Source organism: Peromyscus californicus, unplaced genomic scaffold (assembly GCF_007827085.1).
Source record: "Peromyscus californicus insignis strain IS unplaced genomic scaffold, ASM782708v3 Scaffold_6__1_contigs__length_162567912, whole genome shotgun sequence".
In the NCBI taxonomy this organism is placed as follows: Eukaryota; Metazoa; Chordata; class Mammalia; order Rodentia; family Cricetidae; genus Peromyscus; species Peromyscus californicus.
The window spans coordinates 44,498,994-44,525,582 of record NW_026294584.1 but is presented as its reverse complement, the minus strand read 5'-3'; the positions used below and the strand labels follow the sequence as shown (position 1 = coordinate 44,525,582).

At 50.5% G+C, this 26,589-nt stretch overlaps 1 protein-coding gene across 1 annotated transcript in view; it reads left to right on the top strand.

Annotated features, from left to right (window-relative positions):
• Podxl (podocalyxin like) overlaps positions 1 to 26,081 on the top strand; it is a 53,753-nt gene extending 27,672 nt beyond the window's left edge. Inside the window, exons 4-10 of the mRNA XM_052721488.1 lie at positions 15,894 to 16,565; positions 18,207 to 18,430; positions 18,659 to 18,730; positions 20,498 to 20,645; positions 20,869 to 20,930; positions 21,147 to 21,314; positions 22,346 to 26,081. Coding sequence (XP_052577448.1) covers positions 15,894 to 16,565; positions 18,207 to 18,430; positions 18,659 to 18,730; positions 20,498 to 20,645; positions 20,869 to 20,930; positions 21,147 to 21,314; positions 22,346 to 22,543 — 1,544 coding nt within the window. The 3' untranslated portion in view covers positions 22,544 to 26,081. The remainder of the gene's footprint in view (positions 1 to 15,893; positions 16,566 to 18,206; positions 18,431 to 18,658; positions 18,731 to 20,497; positions 20,646 to 20,868; positions 20,931 to 21,146; positions 21,315 to 22,345) is intronic.
• Positions 26,082 to 26,589: the final 508 nt, after the last annotated feature.

Genomic DNA, 26,589 nt, shown 5'->3' with positions numbered 1-26,589 from the left:
CTCAACAGCTCAGTGACCTCTCTCCCATCCCTTCTGATAAAACTCAGAGGCCCAACAAGGGTGATATCCCATCCCACCTGGTGCTTCTCAGCCCCTCTCCATGGGAATGGGAGCTCCTGGTACATCCCCTCTTCCCGTGCTCTACAGGGTCTCAGCAATGGGCCCCGCCAGCCCTGTCACCAGGCTGCCTGAAGTGAACACAGATGTTCGCGGGTCTCAGCCTGCAGTGTGCATGGCACTGCTGTTCATAATGGCCTGAAGTAAACTGGAAACTATGGAACCATGAATCAGCAGTAGGGTCATTATCAAACTGGGGGGCGGGGGAACACGTGTCACAACCTGTGCCCCAAGCCAGGTCCAGTCACCTATCCTTAATAAGCCAGTTAAAAGTGGAAGGTAAAAAAAGGCTTTATTCAGTGTGGCCACATTGGGAAGAGGGACAGAGATATGGCTCCCCACCGAGTCTGTCTTTGGGGTTCTGAAGTGAAGGACCAGAGATGTGCACATCTCGTCGGTATTGGCCAAAGTGTGGCCCCACCCACCATTGACTTATCATTGGGCTTCAGGCCCATCCTGCAAAGTGGTCTGATAAGTTGTTGAACTAAGAGAAATCTCTCTTAAGGAGACAAGTTCCCTCTCTGGCTGGTGCCCTTTCCTTCTGCCAGCCTGAGCTTCCTGGGGAAATGCCCGTTTCTTTGGGGTCCATTGTTTGAACAGTCTGATGGATTGAGAGACAAGTCCCTCTTAAGACTATCTTAATTTATGTCAGGCCCTTTACAGGATAAATACATACATACATACATACGGGGCGGGGGGGACCCACATACTCGCACAGTAGAACACTGTATTAATGAGAATGAACAACTGACAACCACAAACCACGAGATGGCCGACTGGTGAGGGGGTGTGATGGTGGTGGTGGGAAATTCAAAAAGGCAGAGTGGGGCTGGAGATGTAGTTTGGTCATAAAGTGCTTCCCTAGCGTGTGAAGTCCTGGGTCCAATCATCAGCACCTCCAGCTTTGGGAAATGGGGAGGGAGTACAAGACAGGCTTGTTAAATAAGACGTCATCCGGTTTCACAGTCCGCTTTGTGATGTGCTGAGTCCTTGTAATTCCGCCTGTGTGTGTGTGTGTGTGTGTGTGTGTGTGTGTGTGTGTGTGCGCATTCATGTGTGTGAGGATGGACATGCCAAGATAGGAACCCTGTCATCTCTCCCAGGTATCTGATGTTATCACGAGGCTGTGGAACACACTGTATTGCACGCTGCACACCTTTCTCTGCTGTGAGCACCACACCTAGAGGCGAGAGGTCTCTTAGCGGCAGCTCCTCCAGCCATCAGGAGAGGAAGTGTTGTCCCGGGCCCATTATTAGACAGCCAGGCCAAGTGGATCACTTCCTGGTCAAGCCTCTCATCCCCAAATTGCCCACAGGAGTCAAATCCCTGTCTTGGTCACCCAGGTGTCTTGGTTGGAGTTCTCATGAACATGGGAGAAATAGGAATCTGGCTTGGGCAGAACTTCAGCTAAGTAGGCAGCCTCTGCTTGTGGTGGAATGTTAGCGTGCTGGAGAGAGCCTGCTGCCTGCCGATGGCGGCCGGGGTCAGGAACCCCGGGGGCTGGGGAGGCTGCTGCAGATGTGAAGATGACACTCTTCTACCCCATCCAGATCTGGATGACTGAAGTTCAGTTGACGTTGCCTAGAGGAGGTCTTGCCTGCCAGTTAATATGACACAGAAAACCGGGAAGCCAGGGACCTCAGTGAAACAGTTTGTATGTGTGTACACGTGAGTTTTAAATTCTTCTCTCATACAGTATGTCCTGAGCACTGCCTCCCTCCTCTCCATTTCCCTTCAGAAAAGAGCAGGCCTCTGTAGCTGAAGAGTTTCTCTCCGGCTCCCACCAAGCCCCGACAGTCCCACAGCCCACTTATAAAATAAACACACAGACTCTTATATTATTTAAACTGTTTGGCTTAATGGCTCAGGCTGCTAGCTATCTAGTTCTTACATTTTAAATTACCATTTCTATAAATCTATACCTTGCCACATGGCTCGTGGCTTACCAGTATCTTACATGTTGGTACTCATGGCGGTGGCTGGCAGCGTCTCCTGACTCAGCCTTCGTGTTCCCAGAATTCTCTTCTCTGCTTGTCCCGTCTATACTTCTTGCCTGGCTACTGGCCAATCAGCATTTTATTTATACAGAGCGATATCCACAGCAGGCCTCCCAAATATTAGGCAGAGCTTGGAGAACCCCTCAGATTGTAGGAGCCAGAGGGGTCGAGGACACCACAAGAAAACGGCCCACAGAATCAGCTACACAGGGCTCGTAGGGGCTCACAGAGACTGAAGTGAATCACGGGTCTGCGCTGGGTCCTGTGTTGTGGTTGTTTAGCTTGGGGTTTTTATGGGACTCCTAACAGTGGGAGTGGGGGTGTCTCTGACTCTTTTGCCTGTCCGTGGGACCCTTCCTTCTCCTACTGGGCTGCCTCGCTCAGCCTTGATATGAGTGGGACAGTTTTTAAAATAAGGAGGAAGAGGCTCTTTTGAGGCTGCCCTGGGACCCACGCAGCCAGGTTCCAGTCACCTACTTGGGTAGGAAGGGAGGGGAAGTGGAGGGCAAGTTAGGTGCAGTGACCTGGCGGGTGCTGGCTGACTTCCTGTCCCTGGTGCCAGCTGGCACTGAGGTCCCCTGGAGAGCCAGGGTGCACGGCCCCTGCTGGCACCTTCCCTGGAATACACGGGGTGTCTGCAGGGACAGAGTGCTCTGAAGGTGGCAGGGCTGGTGAGGATGGGCCGTAGTCCCTCCCACCTAAGCAGTGGGGAGTGGTGGTGTTGGTAACAGCCGCACAGAGGGGAAGGATCCTGTAGGGTCACAGCGTCACGGCATCAGTCCCCCCTCTGAGGTCTGTTGCTGGGCTGTAGAACTTCAGGTCTGTAAATTAATTTTGACTTTTCCTTTTTGTTGAGTAGGTGACAGGTTGGTTGTTTTCTCAGGAGTTGCGTGTGTGCGTGTGTGTGTGTGTGTGTTTCTGTGTTTCTGTTTGTATTGTGAGGCGTTGGCTTTGTTTCAAATAGCAGGCATTCGAGTGGCACCGTGGGGCTCTGGGGAAATCACAGAGCTGGATGAAAGCACAAGCGTCAATCCCCAGACCCAGGAGAGATACCGCGTCAAAGGCCTGCCAACAACTGCTTTGCCGTCTGGAGTTGTAAATAAAGTTTTATTGTGATACAGCTGTGCTGTAATTAATTGACAGTATCGGCTCTGATTGCCTCTGGGCTTACCCCGACAGAATTGAGTGTCTGCAACAAAGACCTTGGGACTTAGAGAAACATACGCTGTCCTCTTCTGCTCGTGGGGTGTGTCACTTGAGCATGGGAGCAGGCAGCCCCTGAAGCCTTACCTAAATGTCCGGTGAGGCCCAGGGTGGTGGCTGTGTAAGTGTCTCTGAAATCCATGTAAAAGCTGACTTAACCTGTGTATTACACAACATCACACAGCACAATGCCAGGAAGCTGCATTCGCCTTCTAAGGGACCTCAGAAACCATCTACCCACTTCACAGATGTGCCTGGGGCTCAGGGTCAGAAGGCACTAGGACCCTTTCCCTCCCCCTACTTTATGGAGTCACTTATTACACAACATAGCATTTGCACACAGCCTACATAGGTCCTTCCATATGCTTCAAGTCACCTAGACCCAGGGCTGTGTGTGTGTGTGTGTGTGTGTGTGTGTGTGTGTGTGTGTGTGTGTCCGTCCATCTGTGTGTCCTTTGATCCTGCCAACCCAAGGAGGACTGCAGCAGATCCAGCTTGGTCTCTGTCCCCTGGCCTTTCATTTCTCCTATAGAGGTGACGGCTTGGAGCGGTGAGTTGGAACTGAGAAGGAAGGAGAGGCCAAGCAAGTGTCCGGGTGGAGTCCAGTCCTGCTGCCTTCCTGCCTGCCTTCCATACGCCCTCTTCCTGGGGCATTCTTTCCAGCTTCCTTTTCTGCTATTAATAGTGGAGGTGGAGTCAGTCCCAGGTCTGGGAGCAGCCGGGAACAGGAGGAAGCAGGCCCTCGTGGAAGGTTTAGGCAGCACCCACCTCTCCCTGGGGAGAAGGCTGAAAGGGCCTTCTGCTGCATCCTTCACCCTGCTGGAGCAGCTACCCCAGGCCGAGGGTAGACCACCACCCTGCTGGTGGCCGCCAACCTCTGCCTTGTTCTCCATCCCCACCCCTCTCTCTCAGTTCTAGGATAAGCAGAGAAACAGACTGGCCTGTCTATACTTCATTCAGCCATTTCCTTGACACACCTTGATTCTCACCACCAGCACTGGGTAGAATGCTGATGTTGTAGCTACAGATCGCCGCCCCTCTGTCCCAACTCATTTACAGAGTCATCTTTTGGTACCTGCAGGAGGTTGGTGCTAGGACCCTCCCCCTCCCCCTACTCTATGGAGTCAGTTATTACACGGCATAGCACTTCGCTGCATAGATCCTTCCATATGGTTCAAGTCACCTAGACCCAGGGCTCCATGAGTTGCATCATCACTAGGGTTGGAAGGCTGTCTTTTTTTTTTTTTTTTTTAGATTTATTTTCTATGCCTACATGTATGTGTACCACGTGCATGTCTGGTGCCCCTGGAGGTTAGAACTGGAGTTGTAGATGGTTGTGAGCCACCTTGTGGGTGCTGGGAACTGAACCCAAGTCTGTTGCAAGGGCAACAAGTATTCTTAACCACTGAGCCGTCTCCAGCCCCCCCATGGCTCTAGAGGGCTAACCGTGCACCCACGTCACTCACATAGTCCACCAAACTCTACCATCTCTCTTTCTCTTTAGCCACCCTGGGTTCTACTAGTCCACCATCACAGCCCCCACCTGATGCATCTTCTCCGTTCTCCCCTTTCCAGGCGATCCTACTCTTCCACTTTCCCATCCAACTTCTAAGCAACTGACCCCTCTGGAGCAGAGGCACACAGCTGGGCTGATGGGGTTCATCTTAGACTGATGCGCCGTGCTTTGGCACCAAATGCTACCCAACAATCACGTCTTGCTTGTCTAGTATAATGTTTCTGAGAGTGTGGTCCTCTGACCAGCAGAATCGGTCAGTGGGGACCCGAGAAGCAGGCAGACGGTCACGCTCGAGTCCATTTCTCCCATAGCCGCTGTTCCCACCGGTATTTTGCAAACCCTCCTGGAGTTTTGATGCTGGCTGGGGCTTGAGAACCACACTTGTAGTAGGCTCTTTTGGTTTTTTGTTTTGGGTAATGATTACCCAAAATTGAGCAGTGAATTCTCTGTAAAGCTAAGCAATGTTTTCTGCTTCTATCCCTAAGGATACATTTTGGCAGTTTTTGAATTTTATAACCAAGTAAGTGTCCCTTTTGCATGCTTTCAGGACATGGTCTTTCTATGTAGCCTCAGTGGACCTTAACCTGAGTCCTACTGTTGCAGCATGCTGATGCTGGTCGGGACATTCGGTGTTCGCTGTTCTGCCCATCTTTCAAATAAGGAGTCTTCTTGGCCTATTATTTTTTTTAGTGAATTAATGCTTATAAATGTAAACATAGTCCCCTCATGTTCCTGTCCTATCTCATTCAGGTGTGTGAATACAAACACAACTTATTTATTGCAAACTCTGTTGATAAACATTTATTTCTTGTCTATATGGAGTCAATATAAAAAAACAACCTTAGGCTGGGTGGTGGTGGCCCACGCCTTTAATCCCAGTACTCGGGAGGCAGAGGCAGGTGGATCTCTGTGAGTTCGAGGCCAGCCTGGGCTACAGAGTGAGTTCCAGGAAAGGCTCCAAAGCTACACAGAGAAACCCTGTCTCAAAACCAAAAAAGAAAAAAAACAAAAAACAAAAAACCTTAGAAGCCGGGCGGTGGTGGTGCACGCCTTTAATCCCAGCACTCAGGAGGCAGAGGCAGGCGGATATCTGTGAGTTCAAGGCCAGTCTGGCCTAGAGAGCGAGTTCCAGGATAATCAGGCCTACACAGAGAAACCCTGTCTCTGAAACAAAACAAACAAACAAACAAAAACCAACGTTAGGTGTTTGTGGAACTCCGTAGGGTAAGCATCGAGTGATGAGATCAAAAGTTGTAGGTTGAGAGATCTGTGCCTGCCTGCCCTTACTTCATAGCACTGTACTATTTTGCAGAGTGTTTGTGCCAATTTTCACTAGTCCATATGCTTTTTTTAAAAAAGACCAGCTCTTTAGCCTTAGAACTAACGTCATCAGCAATGCCATCGTCACTTTGAGTGGTCTTTGCATCGCGTTCCTTTTTACCTGGGTCAGAACTTGTCGTGGACAGTGTTTGTGTCTGTCTTCTGTCCTTTACTCCATATTCTTGCTACCAACTGTCTGGCTTTGTAAGTTTTAATGATTTGGAAGGTATGGAATGACAAATCCTCCTTTTTATTTCACATTTCCTTAGCTACTGATATTTCCTGATGTTCATGGGTTATATGTGCCCCCTCCCCCGTGAAATATCTTGTGTTAGTGTTTTCTTTTTTTTTTTTTTTTTTTTTAAAGATTTATTTATTTATTATGTATACATGTATGACTGCAGGCCAGAAGAGGGCGCCAGATCTCATTACAGATGGTTGTGAGCCACCGTGTGGTTGCTGGGAATTGAACTCAGGACCTCTGGAAGAGTACTAGAAGAGCAGTCAGTGCTCTTATCCTCTGAACCATCTCTCCAGCCCCGTGTTAGTGTTTTCTATTGTAACAAAATACTCAAGAAAAACAGCTTAAAGGAAGCAATGCTTACTTGGGCTCACAGTTTCAGAGGGGTCTGTGGTCACTTGGCTCTGTGAGTCTGAGCGGGTGGTGAGGGAGGGGAGGAAAGAGGAGAGAGGAGACTAGATAGGGCACACCTTTGGTCATCTGGTGACCTACTTCCTCTGGGGACCAAGTATCCAACACAAGCCTTTGAGGGAGATTGTCAAAGCATGGCATCTGCACATGACGTCTCTTTTCTATTGGGTTTCCTTTTAGAGACTTTCTGGAAGAGAGTGACTGGACTCTGGAATCCTGTGAGGGTTTGTTCTGTGTCTACTTAGTGTTCCCCTCCATCAGACCCCACTCGTGGGTTCTCATTCTGATGCGTGATTGCTGTTTCAAATGGCCCACGTCTGGCTGTCAGGGGACTTGCTGGTTTCTGTCTTTTGGACTTGCTCTTTTTTTGTTTGTTTGTTTTGTTTTACACTTCCTTGTCTCCTGACATTCCAAGATGTTCCAAGCTCAGCTCGAATCCCCCTCTATCAGCCGTAGAAGCACAGACCATTCCCCGAGGGGCCCTGGTACATGTTCCTGGAGGATGACATTAGGCACAGTCTGGACCCGGGTTGTGCTGTGTGCTGCTGCTTTGCCACAGCATCTAGGTGCTGCCAGGGGACAGAGAAATCTGTCTAGCTCTACATATATTAAAACTTGAGCTCATGAGCTGGCAAGATGGTTCAGAGGGTAGAGGCGCTTGCTGCCAAGACTGACAAGTTGAGTTTGACTCCTGAACCTACATTGTGGAAGGAGAGAAATGACCCTTGCGAGTTGCCTTCTGACCTCCAAACTCATGCCCTGGCCCTCCTTATCACACAGCAAATAAATAAGCTGTGAAAGCATGAGTTCCTACTGACATCTCCGGACTCAAAGGTTTGTTCAGCCTCCTCATCCCAACGCTCTCTTGCTTGCGTCCCATTTGAAGAGTAGCTTTTGACTAAACTCTGTAGAGAACTGTGGAGTTGGCTTTTTTAAGTGGTAAAAGTGTGTTTCACACAAGGGCATTGGGTTATGAATGTCAAACCAATTTTACCTGTGAAGTAACTAAACAGAACACAGAAAACACGAGCCGGGCTCTCCTTACGGCAGAGGGAAGTTGTTCCCTCCACCGTTCAGTGAGGCTGTGTGACGGGTTTGGAACACAGCTGACTCTGTTTCCGTAGACTTCATTAGCATCCCGCTTGGTTCACTTTTCACAGTTTGCATCAAGGAAAGCCACTTCTTTGAGGTGCCTGGTCGTGCTTTACCTCAGTGCGTGGGTGCTCCCCCTTCTTCAGTCTCTGTATCCGCCCATCTGTTTTCCAGCCCTCCAGCTTAGCCTTTTCATGATATCATATAGGTGAACTCAAACATATTTAGCCTCCTGGCTTCTTTCATTTAAAAAATACATAAATTATTTATACAAATGTACATTTATGTATATACATTTATATACTTATGTATATGTAAGTAGAAATATATATGTTTTTTTTAAAGCTGGTGTGTTGATGCAGCCCTCAATCCCAGCACTCTGAATGTGAAAAAAGGAGAGTCATAGGGTTAAGAACAGCCTAGACTATGTAGTGAGACACTGTTTAAAAAAAAAAAAATAATCAAGGGTTGGTCCATGGAGGTGTCTTAGTTAGTGGGTAAAGGTGCTTGCTGCCAAGCTTGACAAACTGAGTTCAGTCCCTGGAACCAACATGTAGAAGGAGAGGTCAGAGTATGAGAATTGTCCTCTGACCTCCACACACATATGCGATGTGGTGTATAATGTGCCTGCACACTCATGCACACAAATAAATGTAAGTAGTAAGTGTAAAAAAAGACTAATAATAATAATAATAATAATAATAAAAGGTCTGTGGAGATAGCTCAGTGGTGGAGGAGCCCTTGCCCAGCATATCCAGGTCCTGGGTTCAATTGTCAGCACTGCAACAAAATTAAGATAAATGGCTGAGCTGTTTTCCAAAGTGCCGATACAACCTGCATTTCTGCCGTGTATAGAGTTCGCTTTAACCTTTGCATCCAGCAGTTCTAGTAGATACGGAATGGTGCGTTGTAAATTTGATTTGGATTTGCCTCATGATTAATGTTGAACATCTTATGTGTTTATTTCCTGCTGATCTATCTTTGACAATTTTTTTTCTTTTCCTTTTCTCTTAATTTTTTTTTCTTTTGGAGGAACAGGGTCTCATTCTGTGGCCCACATTGGCCTCCAAGTCTCAGCAGTCTCCTGCCTCAGCCTACTGAGTGTTGGGATCACAGGCATGTGCATGCCGCCATGCTCTTATTATTGTTCTAGATGCCTCCCCCTCTGGGCTTGGCTAGCTTTCTCACTCAGTAGCGTGGTAAGAAGGGACAGCTTTGTTTTTCCCAAAGCACGCAGCTGGTCTCTCCCAGTTTCTGCATGCCAGAGCTTATTTGGAGACATCATTTGTTAGGTAAGGGAAGTTCCCTTCCATTCCTAGGTCACTTACAGAGGGTTTTCTCTCCCTACCTCCTCCCCCCACCCCACCCCTCCCCTTCTCTTTTAGTTACAATAAGAGGGGGCTGGAGAGATGACTGTGGTTAAGAGCACTTGCTGCAGAGGACCTGAGTGCACTTCCCAACCCAGGCAGCTCACAAATCCGGCTCCAGGGGTTCCTATGTCCTCTTCTGGACGCCAGGCACCTTCACCTACGTGTGTGTATGTACTTACACATGGGTACACACAATTAAAAATAAAATGAATCGTAAAAAGTAAATTGGGAATAAGATGATCATAGGTCTTTATTTTGTTAATATGGTGAATTATGTTTTGTTTTGTTTTTAATTCTGAGCTATCCATGACAAATCCCACTTGCTCAAGGAGTGCTGTCATTTTTAGGTATCATGGGTTTGGTTAATCGTTAGGTAAAGCCACTCCATGACTGTGGAAGTGGCTATCATGACAAAGACAGATGGACTTGGGGAGGATATAGAAGAACTCCTGCTCAATGTAAAATTGGGCAGCCACTTTGGAAAAATAGTTCAGCAGTTTATCAAGATGCTAAATGTAGAGTTTCCATACAGTTTGGCATTTCCACTCTTAGAGAAATGGAAACCTACGTCCACATAAACACTTAGACACAAATGTTCCGGAAGCATTGTTCACCGGAGGCTGATGGCGGACACGGTGCAGAATGACTGAAGAAAACACACAGTCCAGCCACGTGGTGAGACTCTAGTCAGCCGTGCTGTGGGATAAAGATAGGCACGGCCTGTAGCAGGGACCGAGTGTGAAGGAGACGGTACCGAGACTAGCTTGACAATAAGGAGGTAAAACGAGCCACACCACAGAAAGTGTCCCGAAGAGGCAGATCCATGGACAGGAGATGAGTGGTTGCCATAGGCAACATCGGAGCTTTTTTTCCCTGCTATATCTTTAGTGTGAAAGTTGTGTTGGTCCAGCAGGGTTGGGCTTAAAAAATCTGTTGTTGCTATGGATACCTTTAGTTCACTAGAGGCTGAGGAGTACTCCAGAAATGCCTGCTTGTCTCCCTGCACAGCTGTAGGTCTTTCAAAACAACAACATTATTTTAGAGGTGTATATATATATATATGAGTATCTGCCCGCATATATGTATGTGTGTCACGTGCATGCCTGGTGCTCACAGAGGCCAGAAGAGATCATCCAGTCCTCCAAAACTGCAATTACAGATGGATGTGAGCCACCATGTAGTCCTGGGAGTTGAACCCAGGTCCTCTGCAAGAGCAGCAAGTGCTCTAATCTGCTGGTAGTTTTCTGTTTTGTGTTGTTTTCCTGCTCCTAGGAGCCTGCCCTTTTCAGCTTCCCCAGCTCGTCGCATTGTTAAAGCCCTTGCCGGCATTGTGAGGCAGGGGAGGGGACCTTCTCTGATGTTCTGATTAAGTCCCACTCAGGAAACAGTCACTTGGGGGTGTGGCTTTGCCTAGTGTGCTGTATTCTTTTTTGGTTTTTCGAGACAGGGTTTCTCCGTGTAGTTTTGATGCCTGTCTGTAGCCCAGGCTGGCCTCGAACTCACAGAGATCCGCCAGGCTCTGTCTCCGAGTGCTGGGATTAAAAGCGTGAGCCACCGCCGCCTGGCTTGTGCTTTATTCTTCTCAGATGTTGGACTTTAGCCCCTGGGGCATCCTTCTGGCGTCATTATTTTTCAGTTATCTTTTTCTCGTTGGGCATAGTGTTGTCCAGTGGCAGGAGATAGTAAGCTTGAGGCTAGCCTGGGCTGCACAATGAGACCCAGTCAAAACAAAACTCTTTTGTGTGTTTGGTGTTGCTGTTGTGTTTTAGTTTCGGGTTTCCTTGATTTTTGTTTGTTGTTTGTTTGTTTTCGTGATCAAATCACAGGTCTTGGTTCCGTTCCCGGCACCACAAAGTTTAAACAAAAATTTACTCAGTCCTAAAGAAAGATCAGGGTAAGTGTGAATCCATCCTCAGTTTAGTCCCACCTATCACATGATGGTTTTCCCTGAGCCCAAGCCTAATGGTCCCAGGGAGCCTTGTTCTCCATGTTCAGCTGGTTGGGTGCTCACCTCTAGCCTGCTTCTAGATAACGTCATTGCTGATGTCACCCTGGGGTAGTCTGCTACAGGAGCATAGCTTATTAGGGGAGAGCAGGTAGGAGAGCAGGAAGAGAAAATTCTTCCGGTGGACAAGGTTTTGCCTAGTGCAGTTCATGTTCTGACCCCCCAAACCCTGTTTATTTGAGGCTTATCCTGGGGTAAACACAAGAACAGCTTCACAGGCAGTATCTGAACAGTATCACAGGCACGGGTTACAGCCCGTGGTTTGGAAGGAGAAAGAAGCCAGCTTGCATGGACCCCGAGGGATGAGGTCGTGGCTGCACTAGTGGGATGTGGCCACCGTGGGGCTGCCTGCCTGACTCCACTGGTCCCCAGGGCTCACGTGTGGTCCATTCTTTCTCCATCACCTCCTGGCTGCTCCCTGAGCTCATGACTAAGTGGCCGCAGTGCAGGCAGGTGGCTAACACACACATGTTCCAGATGTGCTCCCTGCAAGCCATGCATGCTTCCAGGAACAGCAGCGCGAGGGGGCCCGGGTGCCTTCCTCAGAGCCCTGCCAGACAGAGAGCATGCTAGCTGTAAGCCAAGTGTGGAGCACAGGGCTCCTAAGATGTGCTTGTTTCCATTAACTCTGCATGCTACTAAATAATAAAGCAGGAGGAATATGGGTGGGACCCAAGGGGCTTCCCTGCCACGCTCAGTCCTGAAAGGAAGTGTAGAGCACTTTGCCAACAGTGTCCCCAGAGACCACAACTCTCAGAAATGAATGTGGTCTCTATTGTTCACAGAATCAGTGGTGTAAAATGGCCCTGAGTGGTGGACCAGTGCCCTTCCCAGGTTACCTCAGAGGAGGATTCGACGCTGTTTCTGACGTACCTAAAGCATGCAGTATTGACACCGGTGCTTAAACGGAGTTGATTATGAGGGTTTGCAACTGAGCGTCCTGTTTTTCACTATCCTGCTTTCATCCCTGATGCTGTGATAAAGCACCCTGAACCCCCCCGCAGGCCAGCCTAGCCCAGGCAGGCTCTCAGTTGAGGCTTTCTTGAAGTGTTCGAGGTTGTGGCAAGTTGACATTTTAAGCAAGCTGTCACAGGCTTGGCGGGATATGGGGGGGATAGGTTGGGAGGCAGAACAGCAAGTTCCCAGAGCAACACATTCAAGTCCTTACCATGAATACTGCGAAAGTGACCTGAGGCGTGCGCAGCCTCTGCAGGTGTAGTCAGGTTATGACGGAATCACATCATAGAGTGGGGTGGACTCCACTGGTGGACCCAGGGGTCGGTCGTTTGCTTTGGGCTGGGACTCCAGGTTCCCCTCCCCTGAAAACCAGAGGCACACGGGGTCAAAAGCCCCACATTGATGGAGTCACAGAGCCACCGTGACACAGGTACCAGCCAATTAATTACAGCACGGCTGTATCACAATAAAACTTTATTTACAACTCCAGACAGCAAAGCAGTTGTTGGCAGGCCTTTGACTGAGAGGAAGAAGCAAGGAAAGATTTTACTCCAGACCTTCATAGGGAATATGTTGGCTTCTTCCACCATGTGACTCTCCGGAATTAAGCTTGGGTCATCGGGCTTGGCGGCGGGTGTCTCTACCCACTGAGCCCTCTTGCTGGGCCGCCCACTCGTTGTCAAGAATACATGATGCTTAGCTACGGTTCTAAAACCCTTTGGCAGATTGTGCAGACTGCCATTCTGGTCTTCCCGCCTGGAATGCCGAATCACATACATCTTCCCCCTGGACACTCTACCCTGTCTCTACGCTCAGGGAGATTTTTTTCCCACCCTAGCTGGAATCAGTGGAGCACAGGTGACTCCAGGAGAGCGTAGGTTCTTCTCTGAAAGGTGGCTTCATAGGAACATGAACAGAACTAAGAGGCACCTGAACACACCAGCATGCATGTATACACATACATGCCCACCACCCCTGCCCGCCCTCCAAATCCCCAAAATGGCGGGAGAGTTGAAGCAGGGACCCAAGTAGCCCAGACTCTCCCTGAACTCTTATGTAGCCAAAGATGGCCCCGAACTCCTGATCTTCCTGCCTCCTCTCGCCTGCTAGGGTTACAGGCATGCTCCTCTACACATGTCTTGTTTTTGTCCTTAGTTTAGCTAGTTTTATTTTGAAAACCAGGGTCTCACTGTGTAGCCCAGGTAGGATATGAGTTCACCATCCTCCTGCCCCAGCCTCCCCCGAGTGCTGGGACTGGAGATGTGCGCCACCACACCTGGGTTAGATTGATCTGCTGTCTGTGCCCTTCAGCCAGTCCCACCAATGCCAGTTCATCTAGAATCCCATCTCTTAGTAGATTTTTGACCGCCTTTGGCTCCCATAAGGCCTGATGGTGCCACACTTGACACTGCCTTCTGCTTCTCAAGAGGAAGGTAAGTGTGGGAGACTGTGATCTCAGAGAAACACACGCCCTCCTCAGGCCCAGCCCAGCTACTGTTAGCACCGCAGCAGGGCACCTGAGCACCATCTCCTGCTGCCGCCATCATTTCGTCCCTCCCTAGTGAGGTTCATTTCTTCCCTCTCTAGCGAGGTTCCTTTCGACCCTCCCTAGCGAGGTTCGTGCCCCAGGTTTTGCGACTGACCCCTGCCTGTGCATCCAGAGGATACCGGGCAAGCTCCAGTCTGGCCTTTTCGGTCTGTAATGGGAAACACATTCTGGTTCTGGCCAGTCTTGTGGGGTGGGGTCTCGTCCAGACGGAAGTGTGGGCTGGCCATGGTACCCCTTCCCATCACAGCCTCTCCACTGCTCGTGGCAGAAAAGCAGGAATCACCAAGGCCCCTCTCGCTGCACCCCTGGTTTTCTTCCTTACCCTCGTGGCCACGCTGGCTTGATGAAAACCCAGTCTGAATCCAACCTCCGCTTGTCCCTCACGTCTATAGATCCCTCTCTGGTCACCAGTCATTCCTCTGAGTGGTTGATGGACGCCCCCTTGTCACCTGCAGATCACAAAGGAGAAAACACGGCTTCCTCACCCGGGGCGATGGCTTCTTTTTATGTGTAAACAAGACTCAAGGCCTTAGTTTGGCCTTTGAACCCAGGTCCCCTTTGACCTAGGAGATATATATATATATATATATATATATATATATATATATATATATATTTTTTTTTCCTTTTTGAGATGGGGTCTCTTGAGGTAGCTCTGGCTGCCATGGAACTGTAGACCAGGCTGGCCTGGAACTCGCAGAGATTCTCCTGCCTCTGCTGGTATTCTCCTCCCAAATGCTGGTATTAAAGGCATGCATCACCACACCAGGCCTAGGCTATACTCTTGAAAAGACCCTTGTTCTGTTCTCAGAACTGTTTGATGAGGGCGGCTCACTCCCTGTAAGGCCCCTCCCCCATTCTCTAAGCTCCGTGCACACAGCCGCGTCTTCGGTCTTCCCGTAGTCCCTTCCCCTGCCTTGAGACCTGCACATTTTGTTGTTTTTTCTTTTGAAGAGAACTCATTTCCACCACATTCTTTTTAGCTTGATGGTCAGTGGAGGGATGCTGTTATGGCTTAGCGATGCATTTGAGTGTCAAGTTGACAAAGGCTGGGTTATGTTGGTTAGTTTTAACTATCAGTTTGACACAACCTAGACGTATCTGTGAAGGGAAGTATTAATGAGGTAATTCATTATCTCAATCAAGTTGGCCTGGTGGGCATGTCGGAGGGAGATTGTCTTGATTGTTAACTGGTGTAGGAGACCCAGCCCGCTGTGGAAGGCACCATTCTCCAGACAGGGGTCCTAAATAGTTTGAGAGAACTAGTTGAGCGAGCGAGGACCCACGCTTTATCCTCCTTGCTTTCGACTGTGGACAGGATGCCTTAAGTTCCTACTTTAACGCCCCTGATATAATGAACCAGGGCCCCCTTTTATATCCCTAACCAGCCCCCTTTTATCCCCGGAGTTGCTTTTGGTTAAGGTCAAAGCAGGAAACAAGAAACCAGGACCACTGCCTCTCCTGTCATCCGTCCCGTCGTCATCCCGTGGCCCATCCCAGCCCTCTCCATTTCCTGTCCTTATTCATTCTTCCTGGACTTACCAAGTCTGTCTTTCAGTTCTTCTGTCTCCATGCCATCTCCCTGGGGTTGTAGCTTCTGGGTCTTGTTCAACATAGGTCACCACAAGCCCTGTCTGGAACAGTGCCCTCAATACGCATTCTTTTAATCCAGTAAAAACCTTTCTTCCCCGACCCTTTCCCCACCGAGGTTACGCTGCTGAGCTAACCGTGGCCGGGCACACTGCTCTCCCTCAGCACAGCCCACAGCGGGACCTTGTGAACGTTTGTGTAACTGCACTCTGCCATCCGTTTCTCCTCTTTCCTTCCCTGGAAGGCCACATGGCTCTTGCCAGTACTCAATGCGGAGTCAGCAGCCCAGAAAGCATCGCTCTGTGTGGTCTTTAGGAGGCCAGGGCTTCTGGGTGCTAAGGGGGACAGCAGAGCCACGTGGTGGACTTGAGGGGCTATGCAGATGGAGACTCGTGAAGGATGCAGGCTTCAGAAAGGCAAATGCCAGAGCTGGGTGGGGGATCGATGCACCTGGGGGTGAGCTGGCGACGTTCACAGACACTCTGGCTAACACCTGGCTTGCTTCTGTGTTGTCTTTATCCACAGCAATGGCGCCTGGCTCGTCTCCTACAATCACACATGCAGTTGCTAATACAAGTCTGAGCAGGCAAGACCCTCCGGCAGCAGACCCTCCGGCAGCACCGGCTAGCACAGCATCGACAAAATCCGTAACTGGTGGCCCAGGGACAGCCACACTCTCTTCAACCCAGACAAACACTGCTCCATCATCCAAAGGAGTAACAGTCCCAGACTCATCTCCAACTACTACTACAATGCAAAATACTACTGCATTGTCCCCGGGCCCCACCGACAGTCAGGGTGGTGGCAGCGGTACTACTGTGGCAGCCACCAGTAGTAGCCCCCAGCAGGACAAGATGGACACAGTAACACCTCCCAGTAGCAGTGGCCGCCCTGGTAGCAGTGGCCCACCAGGCTCCTCTGGAGGCAGGAGCAGTGACAATGCTACCACAGCCTCATCAGCCCCTCAGGGGAGGGACCAGCCGACCACGGCATCCTCCTTCCCGACTCCCGTCCCCTTAACTACCTCAGAGCGTCCTCCTGCTCCTGCCTCCACAACAGACAGCGCAGCCAGCCCTGGCCAGCCTATGGCTACTCCTTCACAAAACACAGACAGCCATTTTGCCGGGGTTCCCAGCAGTCCCGGCCCCGTGGCCAGCTCTGACTTCCCCGTGACCCCAGGGAGACCTACCACACACAGTAAGTCATTTGGGGGCATCTTTGCTTTTTTTTCTTCCCCTTTCTCTTTTTCTCCTCTTTCTTTTATTCCCCCTCCTCTCTTTCCCTTTGTTTTCTGAGACAGGGTTTCTCTGGGTAGCCCTGGCGATTCTGGAACTCACTCTGTAGACTGGCCTGCCTCCGGCCCCCAAGTGCTGGGATTAAAGGTGTGTGCCACCATGACGGGCTGCTTTTGTTTTTCTTAAGAAGTGAGAAGGGCTGGAGAGATGGCTCCGTGGGTAAGAGCACGGGCTCCTCATACAGAAGACCCAGGTTCAAGTCTCAGTGCCCGCTTGGCAATTAACAACCATCTGTAGTCACATGACACCCTCTGCTGGTCGCCTTGGGTACTGCACACATGCGGTCCGTGAACAAGAATGCAGGTGGAGCGTGCACACACACAGAAATCTCAGGAAGATGGAGAATCTTGGCAGTGCATTTTTCCATACTGTAGCTCAGTTGGAGTTTCGAGGTGTGTGTTGAGCTTTAGACATTCTGCGTGTCTTCTGCCTTCCTCAGACCTAGCCGTGGCCTCCCTTTGTAGCAGCGACAGGGGCTAACCACGCATAGATCCAACCAAGCCAGAACCTATGTGGTTGTGGTGGCAGGGCCTTAGGATACTCTGGCAACCCACCGTCAGAAACACACTTAAATAAATGAAAACAAGTCAATACAGGCCGGTGCGTAGCCTGGTGAGTTACAGTGCTCCTGTCAGCCTGATGGTCTGAGTTGGATCTCAGGGGCCCGCACGGTGGGAAAGGAGGGCCGACTCCCATAAGCTGGCTGGCTTGCTTTCAGAACTTGTGGTATGTTATTTACCGCTGTTTTCTACCTTCCTCTCCTCCATCCCACCCACCCTCTCTTTTCTGAGACCGGCTGGCCTGGAAGGAACTTGCTATGTTCCTTGAGGCCTGGCCTCAAACTCACAGAGATCTACCTGCCTCAGCCTCCCAAGTGCTGGGATTAAAGGCCTGCGCCATCCATCACACCCGATCTTATTTCTGTTTCCCTTTATTTATTTGTAAAGTGCCAGTCTTACTTGGGTACATTAGCGTCAGAATCTATGGCCAGAGCAGGAGCCTTAGGGCTCTGACTCCGTTTCTGTGCCTGAGTCCGTGCACTGGGACACAGTGGCCGCACCTGTGGCAGGCGCCCAGGCTCAGAGCGGGTGTCTGTTCAGATCCCTCACACTTCCAGCTGTGCCATATGACCTTGGGTGAGTCTCCAAGTCTCAGCTACCTTGTTGATGAATCGGGGCTGTGAAGTACCCTCCTAAAGGAGCCAGCGCCTTTGAAACAGAACCATCCCCCCCCTCGACACACACACACACACACACACACACACACACACACACACACACACACACACAGCAAGTGCCCTGTGTATGTTAGCTGTGCCTCCACCCGTGGCTCAGATAGGTTAACTGTGTCATCCTTTCTGTGACTTCTACTCAGTTCTTACCTCATCCGAGTCTGACTCATGGCCCAGGACCCAGGTCTCCATGCCTGCCTCTTATTCCTCCATAGCCGCTGGCTTCAGCTTGTGAGAAGGACGAAGGCAGAAAAGACTGCCTTTCCTTGGCAGGCACAGCTGGTCTCCTCAGCCTTTGCTTTGTCGTTGCAGCACCGCTGGACCCCTCCAAAGAGACTCCTCCCCCCGTCACCAGCCAGAGGCCAGGCATCTCTACACTGCCTTTATCCACACCGCTACAGCCTACAGGGTCTCCGGGGGGCACTGCGATCGTGCCTGCCACTGAGGAATTCACACGTTCCAGCTCTAATCTGACTCCAGCAGCCCCTCAGGGCCCCAGCACACCCTCTCCTACCTGGACTTTCAGGGATTACAAGGTAATTCTAGCAGCAGGTGGGATGAGAAAGCCCAGACTCAAGGGGAGTCTTTTCCTTTGCCCCACGCGGGGCCCCAGCTGGCCAGCCAGGTACATTCCTGGCTCTGAAACTGGCCGGCCATGCCCGCACCTTGCCCTGCGCACTCCTGTGCCACTGGCCCTCACGAAGGGGAGACTCAAAGATGGGCTGACTTTGTGCCTTAACCCTTCATCTCTTGACCTCTTCCAGCTGAAGTGTGACTCTCCCGTAAGGCTAGACGAAGGACTGCTAGTTCTGAATTTCACAGGAGCCAGCCTATGTGTGAGTACACACGCCCGAGCCCCAGCCCACCCCACATCCCATCCCAGGCCACCAACTCCCCAAAGGGAGCAGACTTTTCTGAGTCCGGCCATGCACACAGGACTGTTGCAGGCCAGAGCAGGTGCAGCCTCTCCCCTCAGCTTTCTAGGCTCCAAGCGGTCTGAGAGTTGAGAGACCCTGGTCATAGTTCCTATGACTCGTGTGTGTGTGTGTGTGTGTGTGTGTGTGTGTGTGTGTGTGTGCGCGCGCGCGTGTGTGTGGTATTGGTAGGTTAGCTGGGCCATGTGGCTCAGGCCTCTTAATTTCCAGCTACTTAAGGAGTTGAGGCACGATGGCTGAAGTCTAAGTCAGACTTGGCTCCAGAGTATATCTGAGGCCATCCCTGGCAATGTAAGGAGACCTTTCTCTTTAAAAAGTAACAGGAGTGCTAGAGATAAAGCTTTGGCTAGCATATGCCGGGTCCTGGGTTTACTCTCCAGTACCTCAGAAAATAGTTAAGTTCTGACTGATGACCCTCTGTCCTGATAGTGGATTCTGATTTCCCGGTCCTCTGCATAGCTGTATAAGAGGGCATAGCAATGCGTACAGCTCCCTTCACGCTGCCGTCTGCTGGGGCCAAGGGGTTCCTTGGGCTGCACAGCACACAGCCTTTGATAACGTCGGGACAGGTGGTGGCTGGCTTGTTGCTGCCCTCTACTGGCCGTGCCAATTTTTGCAGCCACTTCTGGGAGCAAGAACTGAAGAGTTTGGTCTCTCTAGGATGGAGACCTTGCGGTTGTTTTCTTCCAAGGACTCTGTTTTGCCGACGCTTACGTAATGAACTGTAGAAGCTTGCATTTGGCCGTCAGAGGTTTAGAGGAAGCAGTGTTGTTCTGGGGGTGAGCTTTGGAGAGAAGGCAGGAAGAGCATTGAAACTGCCCCTGAGATGATGTTTTAGGCTGTCCCTTTTCTAGAACAGGAAGATGGAAAGCTCTGGATTCACTCCTGGTGATGGAGTAAAATACTACTAAAGGAAACCACACTTGGGGAGTGTAGAGGGTGACCTGTGGAGACCTACAGAACGCTGGGGTCAAGAGTTCATATATTCATCTCGGCCCCTCATCCAGAGACAGGAAGGGAAACGTCAGCGCTTGAGCCCTGAACTGGCAGTACTGAGTAAAAGCCCATACCTTACAGCTCACAGTCAGCCCCTAACACCATGTTTCTGTGTTCTTTCGGCTTAGGTCTGTGTAAGCAACCCAGTGGCCACCCCCAGAGCTTCATACTGCCCCCTCAGCGTGTCTTGCTTTCCCTGTCAGCCTGTTTCTGGCCACAGCCTCAGCCTGTAGATGGAGCAGGGATATTATTTGGGGGTGTTTACTATCTCGGGGAGCTGTGTGGCCTTCCCACTGAGTAAATGGCCACAAGAGGCTAGAGAACAGCAGGTTTGACGCCCGGATTGTGGTTCTGCCCTGGCAGTGGTGGGGTGCTGAGGCCTGATGATGCAGCCGCTGACTGCAGAGCCTCAGGGAACTTGCAGGGAGGAAAGGGAAGCTGGGAAGGTGGTATGACTCACAGACGAGATGCACAGACTGAGGGAGCGGGAAAACCTGGGACAAGGTAGGAGAGGATAAGGAGGAGAAGGCAAAACTTGAGCTCTGGCAATCCAGGAACAGCATCCGTGAAATGTGGAGAAGGGATTCTTGCAAATGACAGGAGAAGGAGGCAGCGTCATTAGCCCAAGCTGTTGTCACACCCTCGGAATCACCTGCGCTCTCTGTTCCACAGGAAGGGAGCCCTCCGGATGAAAAACTCGTGGAACTGCTGTGCCGTTCAGTCAAAGCCTCCTTCAAGCCCGCTCAAGACGAGTGCACGCTACAGGTGGCACCTATTATAAACGACCAGGGCGTGGCAGTGAAAAAAGTCATCATTGAGAGTGAGTTGAGGGTGAGGGGATCCTAGCCCGTGTGGGCGGGAGTGCCACAGAAAGATGGTTTGGGGGTGATGCCGCCTAAGAATTTTCGAGCCAGGAACCATCCCAGGAAACCCGAGGGACTGAGATAGATACAGGACCTCCTCCTCTCAGGTGCCCCCTCCACCCCCTCCATAGCACTCTGGGCTGGACCCTGGAGGCAGCAGTCTCTCCCTCTCTCCCACAGCTAAGCTGTCTCCTAAAGACGTGTTTGAGCTCCTGAAGGACAAGTGGGATGACCTGAGAGAGGTAAGCAGCTTTGTCCTGTCCTGTCCTAAGTCCTGTGTCCTCTGGTGTAGAAGGTCCTTTGATCATGTAAGCATCTGGAAGAAAGGCACACCTCAGTGGACAGAGTGGGGTACTGGGGTGGGGGAAACCCACACCCAAGGGCCCACAAATGGGTAGGATGGAGACAAGAGGCCAGGACTCCGTTCTCTGGCCGCTCAAGTTCTCTTTCTTGGCTAGGCGGGAGTCAGTCACATGATGCTGGGGAAGGAAGGACCACCAGAAGCCAACGAGGACCGCTTCAGCCTGCCACTCATTATCACCATCGTCTGCATGGCCTCCTTCCTGCTCCTCGTCGCTGCTCTCTATGGCTGCTGTCACCAGCGCATCTCCCAGAGGAAGGACCAGGTAGGCATCTTCCTTCTCAAGCCAGGGAGCAACCAGCCAGGGGACTCTTAATCCCTCCACACAGTGAGTGGGCCTGGACCCTTCTGACACGCATTGTGGCGGCTAGAGCGGACACACGGGGTTCACGCCCTAGTGTCCCTTTTTAAGTCGGTCATAAGTCTGCAGCCTTGTCATCGGCACAGAGGGGATGGTACCTTGCGGAGCTGCTCCAGAGATTGAGGGATATAAATGGCCTTAGGCAAGTGCCCCTCTAACCAAAACTTCTTTCGCCTGACCCACTAGAACCACCATCTTCTCTGGTGTGGTGGCGTACATCTGTAATCGCAGCACTTGGGAAGCTGAGGCAGGAGGATCACAAGATTGAGGTCAGCCTGGGCTATATACAGTGTGAGCCTGTCTCATAAACAAAACTGCCATCTTTACGGTGCTGTTCTGCTGTGGGTCTCAACCCTGGCTGCAAACTCCGGGGAGCATTAAGAAAGTTCCTCTACCCGGTGACCTTATACACTGGATGGAGCAGGAGTGATGGCGATGTGTATCCACGGCCCAGTATCAGAGCACAAATCTCAGCCAGGCTGCTGCCACCTGGAGCATGGGGCACCGTAAGGACCACCATGTCCATCTTGCTCCTTTGAGAAGCCCTGTTGGCTGGAACTCTTTTTTTTTTTTTTTTTTTTTTTTTTGTCTTGTTTTATTTATTAGGGAGTGAGGTAGGAATTTTGAGAGTTTTGTGAGGGAGGGATGGAGGAGAGAAAAAGAACTTAAGGACAAAACATTCAAAAATCTATCTCTACTGATGTCACAGATTGCCACTGGAATGAAGATAAGACACCAGTTGATAATTTTAGGATATGGAAAAGTGCTCACGAGATGGTCAGGGTGACCTCCTGAAGCATCTGCTTCCACAAATGAGCCACGGGAATTGACTGTAGCCAACTTGGGGTCCCTGGGTAGAATGGGGAAATAGGTTTCATGTTAAAGCTTAAGCTCTTAAAATTGCCTTCTTCCTGGGGTCTTTATCCCCTCTCTAGCAACGACTCACAGAGGAGCTGCAGACAGTAGAGAATGGTTACCATGACAACCCAACCTTGGAAGTGATGGAGACCCCTTCAGAGATGCAGGAGAAGAAGGTGGTCAACCTTAATGGGGAACTGGGGGACAGCTGGATCGTCCCTCTGGACAACCTGACCAAGGATGACCTAGATGAGGAGGAAGACACACACCTCTGATGGGTCTGCTGGCCCCCCAACAGCACTGCCGAGCTCCGAACCACCCGAAGTGCCATTGGGACGGGGAAGCTTCCCACGGGAAGAGGGAAAGACTAAAACTGGGGAGGGAGCACGGACTCTGAGGGTTGCCTCCTCCCCATCCCCACAGGGCCTTAATTTTCCCTTTCAAAAGTCACATTCTGTCCAGTTTCCTCGTGTAAAATAATCCACTTGTGCCTGAGCCCAGAGCCGCTGGAAGGCGAGAGGAAGATGGAGAAAGCCATGTTAGGGGCTGTGGAGAGCCTCTACTTGTGGCATCCTCTCATCTCTTAAGTGAGATGACAGAGACCTGAAGAGGTCAGGTGACTTGCACAGGGTCACACAGCCATTTGGTGTCCAAAATGGTTTCTCTCAGTCTGGTGCTTAACTGCACCATGCCACACCACTGTGTTCCTTTGTGCCCCTCCCCAAGCCTGTTCTGGGCAGCAGGGATACTCGCAGGTGGGCGGGCTGGAAAGAAAAACAGGCCCCTGTGGTCTCAAGGACAGGTCCCACGTTTCCATCCCCTATGATATGGCCTCTGCTAGCCTGTATCCCACCTCTCATGATTTAGTCTTTGGTCCCACTCTTTCCCAGAGCACGACTTTGAACGTCCTGTTCTCGATTCTGATTTCCTTGCCTTTGCTTAGTGGGGTTGGGACTTAACCCACGTGGGCCTCACTATCCAATGGGGGTCTGCCTAAGGGCTGGGTAGGCAGGCAGAGAGAAAGGGAGCTCATACCCACATGGCTTCCTCACGGCAGCTGATTCTGTAACTGGCACTGGCCATCACCCAAAGGCACTCCTAGAAGACACTCCCTGAAATGTCCTCTGGCCTTCTGTTCCACTAGGAGCAAAGCTACAGTAGCTGCTAACAGTGACATGTTCCCTTTCTGTTGATCACTGCTCCACTGAGGGCGTGACTGCTCGAAACCCAGTGTCTTAGAGCAGTTGTCTAGGGACAGACATGTCCTGGGACCCTGAGTGGTCCCTGATTGGCAAATGTGTCTCAGCAGACAATCGAAGCTCGGGGGCTTTTCAGGTTACTGAGAAGTGTGTTGTGTTGTGTTGTGTGGTGTGGTGTGTTCCTTTAGTCCAGCTCCCCACTACCAAAGGCCAAAGCTCAGACGCTGGAGACGCTATTAGCGTATTTCACTTGTTCTTACCCGCCTTTGCCATGAAGAAAGTCAGGCCCAGAATAGGCAGAACGTGCAGAAGGTGCCTCTGCCCACTCGCCCAGCACGGAGCCAGGCTTTTGTTTCCCGTGTTCTTGGTGGCACCCCAGCTGTCCCCTTCTGGTGGCATCTCAGGGAAACGCAAAGCTAGCTATGCCGAGTACCTACCACAGGATTTTTAGACGCAGCAGTCAACCGCCGGGGTAGAAGACTGCTGAGGGCCGGGAACAGTGAGGTTTTATCTGGTTTTCTGAGAAGGGGGGGCCTATGGAGAGCTTTGAACTTGGACTGTTTTGTTCTTGGGCATAAATTCTCATGACCACTCTGCTCTGGAGTAGCTTGTTTTTAAAAGGGAGCCAGGGGAGGACAGGTGTCCTCTGCCTAATTCCATCTTCACAGCCATCCCCCTGTGATATTCCTTAGGGAGAAGAGGCTGCCAGAAGTCAAGGCAGGCGCTCTGAGTCCCACAGGAGCTGGAAAGATGCTAACGAGGAGCAACGGCCCTTTGGCCTCCTCCTCCTCTCAGACGGCAAGGACGGGTGGAGAGCAGAGTCAGGGGAATTAGGTCTGTTTGCTTCCTGCATTAGACTCTGTCACCAGTGGGCCATCCTGGCATGGCCTGTGTGTGAGAGGCTACTTCAGGGTCACAGCCACTGGGGCAAGGCCATCCGACAGAGAGCACATTCTATTTCTGCAAAATGGTCACAGATTGCAACCCCACACCTCTCAGAGATGACTGCAAGATTAGACAAAAGGATTCTGGGCGGAGGAATCACCATGGCTCTGTCCAGGGTAGCCTGTGGAAGTTTTGGCCAGGCTGGTCCAGAGTGCCGCCTTGTGTGCCCACACTGTGCTGCCTGTTTATACGGCTGGAGAATCTGGTCTCTGGCCTCAGCTTGTTCTTACTGCTGGGACATCTGTTCAACAGGACACACTGCTAGCATCTATAAAGTCCTCTTCCTTCGTTTGCACTGGGTTTTTAGAGCTGTCTGTTAATTCAGAATCTCTGGCCAAGAAAAGGAACAGGAAGGGTTCTCAGCAAGACTTTAAAACCAGCTGTACCAAAGAGAAATGAAGTGACTCTTCACTTCAGTGCAGATGGTTTCCAGCTGCACCCGGAGGGCCTGATGATTCTGACTCAGCAAACCAGGGGCTACCATGCATGAGTGGGAGAGAACCAGCGAGGCAGTCTCACCAGGGCAGGATCCAGGCTTATCTGGGGGACTCAGGCTTTCAACTTTTCTCAATAAAGAAAGCTAGCAGGCATTTTGAGCTTTATCATTTTTTGCCCCCCTTTTGGACAATATACTGTTGAAACTTTGAAGAATAAGTTGAAGTTGACAAGATATATGCATATTTTTGACATTGTAAATACAAGGGCCACACGGTTGTTTACCCTGTACTTTCAGAGAGTAAATTCTGAGAAAATATTTGATAGCTAAGAGATAGCTAAGCCTTTTCTCTCAACAAGAATGTAAGTATCTATTTAGTAGAAATGACTTTTAAAATGAAAAAATGTAACAGGCTGGTAACAAAAGTATTAAGCGTGTAGATAGGGCATTTTAAAATTTAAAATATGGCCCTTGCTCCTCCCCAGGCAAGTCTTAATCCTACTGCAGTATGGGCTGGAGTTCAGAATGTGCTTAATGGGCTTATGGTCACAGGGAAAAGATTTGGAAGACAGAGTTCAATTTTTCTACAGGAAAACATCCCAAGCCACAAAGGAAGTGAATGGGCCAAAAAAACCCAGGGACAGAGACAAGATTGAAACATTTGTCCCAGACTTGCCACCCTGTGTTGTGCACTTTTCAAAAACGGAATTAGGGACTGCAACTCACAGGTACAAAGTCAACCCAGGACACCACCAACCCTTTCCCACAATTACCCTAGCAATGTTGCGGATGACAAAGGCACACAGCCATGCTGCAGGGCTCTGGAATCATTTGGGTCCAAGATGTAAATAATATGGCTTTTGGGGTCTGGTTTTTCCTCCCTAACAAGAAACAATTTAGGACAAGGATCAAAGGGAATACTCTCAAGCAAGGCAGAGCAGGGAGACCCTCTAGTGACACTTCACTGTCACCCGCTCATTCCCTCAGGTCTGCTGGGAACCCAACACTGAGGAGGGATCACTGTTCCATGAGGCCTTTCTGTTTCTTAGTGAATGTCAACCAGCTTGCCCAGGAGACTGGGGGAGCATGTGTTTTAGTGGACAGGGGTCTGAAGTACACTGGAATTTATTGAGAAACTTGTTTGTAAAGACTATAGTTAACTATTGCATTTTCTTAGAAAATATATTTTGGAAAATTGTACACTGTCAATTAAAATGCTTTTGTGTAAGCTGGCTCAGGCCCCAGTGTGTTGCTCTGGCTTCAATTCTTCACCTATGCACCCGAGGACATCAGCTCCTAGCCACATCTGCAGCAGTCTCAGTAGAGGGGAGAAGAGTGCTGGAGGGAAGGACGGGAGGACTCCAGGGCTATCCAGCACCTGAGAGGACCTCACGTCCCCTGTGCACGGTTTACGGACCCGTCACCCTCTAATTGCCCTCTACTTCTGCCTGGGATGTGCCTATAAGTGACCACCACCAAAGACGCCATGCCTGTTGGGGACGATGGAAAGCAGCTGTGTTCTGGCCATGGAAGGATGCTCCAGGAGGCTTGTGTCTGTCTTTTCTCCAGGTACACAGTGAAAGAGGTAGTTGATGGATGAGAAGATACTGATGTTTTTACATTATCAACAGCTGTATTTTCTCAGGGAAGGAGAAGTCCAAATTCAGCTTGTAGGAGGGAAGGGACTGCCTGCAGATCTGGCCCATATTCTTAATCTGCCTCCACCTCATTTTCAGGAAAC